Below are 9,682 nucleotides of genomic sequence, written 5' to 3'. Positions count from 1 at the left end.
GCTGTCCATCCACTCCCCCCACCTACAACCCCGAGACTCGAGACTCGAACCCGCAACCTTTGGGTTACGAGTCCGACTCTCTAACCATTAGGCCACGACTTTCTATTAATAAATCCGATTTTAAAAGTAAGATTGCGCTGTGTCTAAACTGTAAACGATGACCTGAGATGGTCTACATACCACAAAAATTGATTATCATACTTAGTGCTTTTGTCTTGTTTTCCAGCATAAGTGTCTAAACATTAAATCAAGCAGTGCTGGGTGGTATACTGGTTCATACCGAATACCGGTGTTTATTTTTGTTATGATATGAATTTTTAAAATACCGCAATACCGGTGTATGTCGCTTAAACAACGTTCGGAACGCGACACTGTTTGAAAGGGGTCCCTTTTCACTGTTGCACTGTGGTGAGGGCACAGCTGTATGTGTTACTAAGCGTGAAAGTTCAGAAACTGAAGCTGTAGAACTAATAGAACATGATGACACAGAAGAACTCATCCACAATATCCACATTGACAAATATCAAATATCCCCCGCCCCCTGCCATCAGCTCCCGCGTCTCACACACACACGAGCGCGACTTTAGCAACTTTCAGACCCTTTTAGCGGCTTTTTCCTGCTATTCCGCTATAGAATATTCATGCTGACAAACCTAGCTACTTTTTTGGATAAACATGACAGTAAAATAGGGCATTCTAAGTCAATATACTGCAGTATTTCCTCTCAATCAGTAGAAAATATGGTTAACACCCGGTCATGCATGAAAAAAAAATACCGTCATGTACCGTGAAACCGGTATAATTTTTTAAAATACTGTGATAGAAATTTTTGGTCATATAATACCGTCATGTACCGTGAAACCGGTATAATTTTTAAAAATACTGTGATAGAAATTTTTGGTCATACCGCCCAGCACTAAAATCAAGATATATTTACTTGAGAAGGAAAATTAGTTAAGATATTAAGTCTTGTTTCCTGAAACATGTATCAAAATTAAGGAAGTGTATGCTTAAAACAAGAAAAATATCTGCCAATGGGGTAAGAGACATAAAATTAATTCAAAGGGAAAACAAGGATATTCTTGTTTTAAGGATTTTTTCTTCCATGAAACAAAACAAAATACCCTGCAAAAATTTTCTTACTTAGGTTTTTTGTCTTGTTTTCCAGTACAAATATCTAAATATTCCTCAAAAAAAAAAAAAAAACTAAATACCTGCAAAAAATATTCTTTGTATTTTTGTCTTGTTTTCCAATATAAATGTCTAAACATTATTTAATCAAAATAATTTGACTTCAGAGGCTATTTTTTTTAAAAGAAATTAAGACTTGTTTCCTGAAACATATCAAAATTAAGTGAGTTTATGCTTAAAACAATAAAAAATATCTACCAATGGGGTAAGAAAAATAAAATTAATTCAAAGGAAAAACAAGAATATCATTATTACCCACTGGCATATGTTCTTTCTGCTTTTAAGCAATTTCTTATCCAGTTTTTTTTTTTTGTGAAAAAAATTTGTGACTTGTTTCCCAGTAGAAATATCTAATCATTCTTTAATCAAGATTCATTTACTTGAGATGCAAAATTAAAACCTGATGTCATTGTTTTTCTTAAGTAAATATATCTTCATTTAGGAATATTTAGATATTTGTACTTGAAAACAAGACAACAATACGAAGTAAGAATGGAAAAAGGAAAATCATATCAGAATAGTCATCGACAATGAACCAATCAGTTGTGAGCTTGAGGCTAAATGTCAGCAAAAGTGGATTACAATTGGTTAATTAATTATGATGTTTAGATTTGCAGTTACATTCATGCATTTGGCAGATGCTTTTATCCCAAGCGAGTAACACTGCATTCAATGTCTATATTGTATTTAATCCCTTCAGGATCTACTGTTTGAACTACAGAAATTGTTTCCTACTTATTCTTTGTGTAATGACAATAAAGTTGAATCTGATCTAATCATAATCATTATATTTGTAAATCAAGTCATTCTGAATTCATTCAGACATTCAGTGATAAGTGTCTGGAGAAGCTGTGCAGTGCATCACCTCAGTGTCTCGCAGGCGTCTGCGCAGGCTGTCGGTGGGGTCCTCTTTGGTCTGCAGATGCTCCAGATCTCGCTCCAGACGTTCTTTAGCCTGCCGGACGTTCTGCAGGAGTTCAGTGGCTTCTGTACTCGCCTTCACGGCCTGCGAGAGAGGGAAACAGCACTGTAAAAAATGTACAGAAAAAGACTAAAACTGCTACAGTAAAAACCTGTTAATTGGTTTGTAAATGACCTTACCATAGACTGTAAATAAACCTGTAAATGTTTCAACAAGGCATTGTATGTAATTATAAAGTAAATTACAGTCAAATTTATAGTTTTTGAAAGTACAAACTATTAATTAACATAATTTACAGTGCAAGCAGTAAAAGGACTGTTGCACGATTTTATGAATTAAACAAGACATATGAAGTAGAAAACCTAAAACAGTATTTTCTTGTAAAACAATCTAAATATCTTTGTTTTATTTACTTTAACTTTAAAAAAATTTTTTTTTTTACAGTGTTTTGTATTATTACATTTTAAGGTAATAAGCAGATTTTGTTTATTACAATTAGCTTTATATATTATAACATTACATACTTAAATATATGGTTATAAGTTATAAAACATATATATAGGCATCAGTATTTCATTTTGTAATATCGGAAACACTGTTTTTATTTGTATTTTACTTTGAATTTCTGGCAACTAAAGCTACCAGTTTTCTACCGTAAATTTAACAGGATATTTTTTTTATTTTTGGGGGTCATAGATTAGCTATCATCTAACTACTGCTGTGTGATCCACGATAAGTCAAATCACATTTATTTATGTAGCGCTTTACACAATACAGATTGTTTCAAAGCAGCTTTACTCAAATAAACAGAAAAATAAAAGTGTTAATGTTGTAAAATTAATCAATTATAAAACAAATTTATATTTCAGCCATAAAGCAGCTCTACAAAAGACAATAGTGTTGTTATTCAGTTCAAGTCAGTTCAGTGTTGATTCAATTCAATTCAATAACAGTGTTGATGATGCAAAGTTATTATCATTATCAGTTCAGTTCAGTTCAATGACAGCATCGATGCAGTTAAAGGATTGTTCACCCAAAAATGAAAATTAGCCCATTATTTACTCACCCTCAAGCCATCCTAGGCGTATATGACTTCCTTCTTTCAGATGAATCCAATCGGAGTTATATTAAAAACTGACTTTGATCTTTCAAGCTGTTTAATGGCAGTCAGCAGGTGTTGCAGTGCATCTGTCCAAAAGAAGTGAAATAAAGCGCATCCATCCATAATAAAAAAGTGCCTCACACGGCTCCGGGATGACGTATGAGTTCAGCGCTGCGCATGCGCCAGTGAGTCTCGTGAAAACAGGATCAAAGGAAGCAAAGTTTCCTTACTTTAGCAAAGGAAAACCAGTCTCCTCTTGGCTTATATCGAAATCCTCTGACATTCTTCTTTACAAATCCTCATTTTGTACTTCTAATAAGCGACCATTGTTTTGTTTTGATCTCTCCGCTGCGCTTCCGCGTTTGTCACTTCTGAGCGACGCATGTGCGCCAACGTCTTCATCCGCCCAGAGCTGCTTCCGTGTACAACAGTGAGAGCAAGCTAGATTAAAGTAAGTTGGCGCAAGCTACAGGAGGCCTTTGTTCACCCCCCGGAGCCTTGTGAGGCACTTTTTATTGTGGATGGATGCGCTTTATTTCACTTCTTTTGGACTGATGAACCGCAACACCCACTGACTGCCATTAAACAGCTTGGAAGATCAAAGTCAATTTTTAAGATAACTCCGACTGGATTTGTCTGAAAGAAGAAAGTCATATACACCTAGGATGCCTTGAGGGTGAGTAATTCATGGGCTAATTTTCATTTTTGGGTGAACTAACCCTTTAAATCAATAATATTAATAATAATAATTTTTCAGTTCTTCGAGAAGGGCTGATTTTTAAATAAATGTGCACAGTACCTTGGCAAGCTTCTCCTGGAGTTCTTCAACCTTCACTTGTTGCTCTGCATTGGTCTGAGACATTTACAAATAAAAGAAGCTTAAATACAAAAACAGCTGCATTAGCGATTGCACTAGACACTTGCTCCAGACTGGTTAGTGCTGGTCAATCAGCATGGCATTTTTGCTCATTTACCATGGAGGTATTTTTGGTTATGCAAGTTAGGAAGTCTAGCAACAAAATATGTTGGTCTTCTTAACAGCAAATGGAAACGGTGTAAGTAAATAGTGATTAAATTACCTTCTGTAATTTGGTCAGAAGTTCTTCCATCTCAGTTTTGCCTTGTTCTTTGGCCTGCAGAATCAAAACATAGACTGATCGCATCTCATCTAGCGTGCATCAGCAGGACGGTTCTCGCTTTGAACGTGAACAAACCTTCTGAATCTTCTGCTGGTATTCCACAGCCTTCCTCTTGAGGTCCTCGCTGGTCTGGCGAGACTCTTTCAGCTCGGATTCGTACAGGTCGCTGCGGCGGCGAGCGGCGGACAGGTTCTCCTCCAGCTGACGAATAGAAACGCGCATTTCCTCCAGCTGAGCGTGGTACTCCTGTGGGGTCATAAATGGTTAAAATGGCACTTTAGTTACTGTCCTCTGTGTCCATGTCTATAAAGAACAGAAACACGGTCAAAATGTTTTATTATTTAGCTCATATGGACAAGTACTGTAAGTAGCAGATGCTTTTATCCAAAGTTTTGCAGTGCAATTTAATCCTGTTAAGTCCGACAAAAGAAATTATATATATATATGAAAGTGGACATTTTTTGCAATTATACTAAAAGGCCTTATTAAAAAAAAATCTAAACTATCAATCAGATGACAGAAAGCATGTAGTAGATTATGTGCAACAGGTTTTTCATCATTTGACAACCAACCTTGATCATTTAAAGGCATTTATAAGGTTATATTATTTTAATATTCCTGTGTTCGACACGGCAAACCATTCATACGGGTAAGAAGCATTACAAAAAGAATAAAGGAATCAGATTGAGCTCATGCAACCCATTTTGAATGCAGCACTAAGCAAACTGCTACGTGCAAAATGGCAGAATCAAATAAAATAGGAGAATCAGAAGACCTTTGTGAGAGAACATGAGGCAGAGGAGATGAAATCAGTCTGAGTAACCAACCGCGGGATATAGAGAGAGACCAGCACATGAAAAGCAGAGCGGACTTTTTATTATGGATGGATGCGCTTTATTTCACTTCTTTTGGACTGATGAACCGCAACACCCACTGACTGCCATTAAACAGCTTGGAAGATCAAAGTCAATTTTTAAGATAACTCCGACTGGATTTGTCTGAAAGAAGAAAGTCATATACACCTAGGATGCCTTGAGGGTGAGTAATTCATGGGCTAATTTTCATTTTTGGGTGAACTAACCCTTTAAATCAATAATATTAATAATAATAATTTTTCAGTTCTTCGAGAAGGGCTGATTTTTAAATAAATGTGCACAGTACCTTGGCAAGCTTCTCCTGGAGTTCTTCAACCTTCACTTGTTGCTCTGCATTGGTCTGAGACATTTACAAATAAAAGAAGCTTAAATACAAAAACAGCTGCATTAGCGATTGCACTAGACACTTGCTCCAGACTGGTTAGTGCTGGTCAATCAGCATGGCATTTTTGCTCATTTACCATGGAGGTATTTTTGGTTATGCAAGTTAGGAAGTCTAGCAACAAAATATGTTGGTCTTCTTAACAGCAAATGGAAACGGTGTAAGTAAATAGTGATTAAATTACCTTCTGTAATTTGGTCAGAAGTTCTTCCATCTCAGTTTTGCCTTGTTCTTTGGCCTGCAGAATCAAAACATAGACTGATCGCATCTCATCTAGCGTGCATCAGCAGGACGGTTCTCGCTTTGAACGTGAACAAACCTTCTGAATCTTCTGCTGGTATTCCACAGCCTTCCTCTTGAGGTCCTCGCTGGTCTGGCGAGACTCTTTCAGCTCGGATTCGTACAGGTCGCTGCGGCGGCGAGCGGCGGACAGGTTCTCCTCCAGCTGACGAATAGAAACGCGCATTTCCTCCAGCTGAGCGTGGTACTCCTGTGGGGTCATAAATGGTTAAAATGGCACTTTAGTTACTGTCCTCTCCATCCATGTCTATAAAGAACAGAAACACGGTCAAAATGTTTTATTATTTAGCTCATATGGACAAGTACTGTAAGTAGCAGATGCTTTTATCCAAAGTTTTGCAGTGCAATTTAATCCTGTTAAGTCCGACAAAATAAATTATATATATATATATGAAAGTGGACATTTTTTGCAATTATACTAAAAGGCCTTATTAAAAAAAATCTAAACTATCAATCAGATGACAGAAAGCATGTAGTAGATTATGTGCAACAGGTTTTTCATCAAAGATTTGACAACCTTGATCATTTAAAGGCATTTATAAGGTTATATTATTTTAATATTCCTGTGTTCGACACGGCAAACCATTCATACGGGTAAGAAGCATTACAAAAAGAATAAAGGAATCAGATTGAGCTCATGCAACCCATTTTGAATGCAGCACTAAGCAAACTGCTACGTGCAAAATGGCAGAATCAAATAAAATAGGAGAATCAGAAGACCTTTGTGAGAGAACATGAGGCAGAGGAGATGAAATCAGTCTGAGTAACCAACCGCGGGATATAGAGAGAGACCAGCACATGAAAAGCAGAGCGGAGAAGTGGATACATAAGTGTGCTGAGTGGGTGAAAGGTCAGCGAGTGGGCGGACAGAGTGAGTGTGCCAGTCCGAGTCCGAATCGCCCCTCGTCGTTTCATCAGCCATTAGCTACAGGTCACAAAACGCATCCATGCCACAATCGCCTAACAAGACGTCTTACGGCGTTTAGCGATAAAACGATAGCCTGGGCTATGTTAAAGGGGAAAAGGAAATCCAGCATGACAGGCATAGAAGATAGAATCAGTAACTGTCTGTGTTTATTACATGTTGTTGTAAAGCATGTTGGACATGCTCCTGTGGAATTTGGGTAATCTGCAACCATAGAGACCAAGCATTAAAGTAACATTCACCTGAAAATGTTCTGAAAATGTCCTCACCCTCAGATCATCAAAGATGTAGAAGAGTGTTTCCTCATCAGATTTGGAGAAATGCAGCATTACATCACTTGCTCACCAATGCATCCTCTGTAGTGAATGGGTGCAGTCAGAATGAGAGTCCAAACAGCTGATAAAAACATCACAATAATCCACAAGTAATCCACACCACTCCAGTCCATCAGTTAATGTCTTGTGAAGTGAAAAGCTGTGTGTTTGTAAGAAACGAATCCATCATTAAGACATTTTTAACTTCAAACAATTGCTTCCAGAAAAGATCTGTCTCATCTGAATCAGGAGAGAAATATGCACAGATCGTATTTTAGCTGGAAGCAACGGTTTGAAGTTGAAGAGATCTTAAAGAATTTGTTTCTTAGAAAAATTTAGCTTTTCACTTCACGAGATGTTAACTGATGGACTGGAGGGGTGTGGATTATTGTGATGTTTTTATCAGCTGTTTGGACTCTCATTCTGACGGCACCCATTCACTGCAGAGCATCCATTGGTGAGCAAGTGATGGAATGCTTAACTTCTCCAAATCTATTCGGATAAAGAAACAAATTCATCTTGGATGGCCTGAAAGGAAGGAAATTTTCAGCAAATTTTAATTTCTGGGTGAACTACTTTAGTATTATTGTTGTCCCATTTATTATGCAGTTGCCTTTAAAAAAATAAAAATAAAAAGCATATGACACTTGAGACCATGCTATATTGTGAAAGTGCTGGGGAAAAACAGTGAAGTTCAGGCATGGAAAAGCATGTTTGTGCTTTTTGCTTTACAGCACCATAATGAGATTTATAATTATGCAACAGAAATGACAGAAAAGAGGTGCTTGACATTTTGTAAAATTGCCTCCCAAATGAAAGTCATAATATAAAAAAAGAAAAATCAGCTCAAAGTGAGTCAACACAATCTTCATCTGTCAGTCCTCTATGCTAATGTGATTGCTTAATTATCAATAGTGAGCTAATTGCTCTCCTACACAAATAACGTCAATTGTGACAATGACATTTTGCCAGAAAGTGCCTGGAATTACAGCATCTGCAATAGTTGCAAGCACTAAAAAGATCCCAAATGCAACATTCATTCATCAGAAAGAAAACCACAAATGAGACCTATTAAATACATCAATTGTTTCTCCTAAATGCCAATCAGATTAAATGAAAAGCCAACTGATGCTTTTGCTTAAATCTCACGTTTTCAGATTTTTGTCATTTCAGCAATTCAGAAATACAGCACTTTATACTATCAATATCAGGCATTGAAAAACCCATATCGATCAAACACTACATAATCTAAAATGCATCTCCTCTAGACTTTAACAATAGATCTAACAATGTCTTAAAATCTGATATTAATGTCCATTTATTTTTAAGAGAAACAGAGACGAAGTTTATATTTAGAAGAAAATTAAAATTTTGTAAATTTAAAGTAAAATTAAAGTTGGTGCAAATGAACACACCTTAATTCATGACTACAAACTGAACGCAGTAAATAAACAAAAATTGTAGTCTTTTAAGACACCATTCACATTATCCAAAGCAACTTTCAAATGAGCGAGTCCACTAAAAGCCCAAAAGCTAAAAGGCAAAGCACAAACCAAATCTGTCAGCCGCTAAAACTTCCATCTGAACTGGAAATCACCCTTTAAAAGCAGCTCTGCTCTGAACTGACAGCTTAATGGACCGATTCCCCCCTGAGCTTAAACTTCATATATTCAAGAAACTAAACAAGGCCTTTCTGTGCCACTTTTTTTAAAGCATAAGAGAGCCCAACAACTACAGTAATTTTCCCATAGGGATTTAAAAACAAAACCTTTAGTAAAGACTTCCAAGTCATTAACCAAAACCTGCTCCAAGATGAAACACAACATTATAAACTTTAAATTTAAAAAAGGCTTTAAAAACTCAGCAGTGATGAGGAAATGACCTACTACTATCACACATAAAGCACTGTGAATAACGTAATCAAATTAGGCACAACAACAAAATGTAAAACTGCTGATTACAAGTCACTTATATGAGAATAAAAGCTCTATTAACTTTTTTTTTTTTGCTTGTTTGTGTTTGCAAATACCAATCATTACAGATACGTTGTTTCTGCAAGTTACTTTTAAACAGTAAGTGGCGACAAATGACCATCTTTAAAGGAGACATATTATGCCCCTTTTTACAATATGTAATATAAGTCTCTGGTGTCCCCAGAACGTGTCTGTGAAGTTTCAGCTCAAAATCATTTATTATATCATTTTGAAAATGCCTATTTTGAGTGGAAGCAGAAACACGCTGTTTTTCGGGCCTGTGTCTTTAAATGCAAATAAGCTGCTGCTCCCCGCCCCCTTTTCCAGAATAGAGCTGCGCCATTACAGCTCGGACCTGCTAAAAACATGTTTTGGTTCTGATTATCATGTTTATCACGCTGAGTTTAAACTTCTGATATACAGTTTTCTGAGTGCACACATCCGAAGCACACGCACAGAAAGCGGCTATCACAGCATGTGAGTACTAAACGTACTAAAAGTTCTCACGTTAAAAACACACGAGTTACAAAAACAGTCGGTTATGTCTGTGAAGGTAAAC

General features: G+C 36.7%; 1 protein-coding gene across 1 annotated transcript in view; it reads right to left on the bottom strand.

Annotated features, from left to right (window-relative positions):
- LOC107754418 (citron Rho-interacting kinase-like) overlaps positions 1-9,682 on the bottom strand; it is a 71,160-nt gene that overhangs the window by 46,956 nt on the left and 14,522 nt on the right. The window contains exons 5-8 of the mRNA XM_016570855.1: positions 5,931-6,101; positions 5,796-5,849; positions 5,516-5,569; positions 2,057-2,197 (exon numbers count right to left, since the gene is read on the bottom strand). Coding sequence (XP_016426341.1) covers positions 2,057-2,197; positions 5,516-5,569; positions 5,796-5,849; positions 5,931-6,101 — 420 coding nt within the window. The remainder of the gene's footprint in view (positions 1-2,056; positions 2,198-5,515; positions 5,570-5,795; positions 5,850-5,930; positions 6,102-9,682) is intronic.

Source organism: Sinocyclocheilus rhinocerous, unplaced genomic scaffold (assembly GCF_001515625.1).
Source record: "Sinocyclocheilus rhinocerous isolate Xijiao unplaced genomic scaffold, SAMN03320098_v1.1 scaffold1223, whole genome shotgun sequence".
Classification (NCBI taxonomy): Eukaryota; Metazoa; Chordata; class Actinopteri; order Cypriniformes; family Cyprinidae; genus Sinocyclocheilus; species Sinocyclocheilus rhinocerous.
Note: the sequence above shows the minus strand (reverse complement) of the source record. Positions and strands in the feature narration are given on the sequence as shown.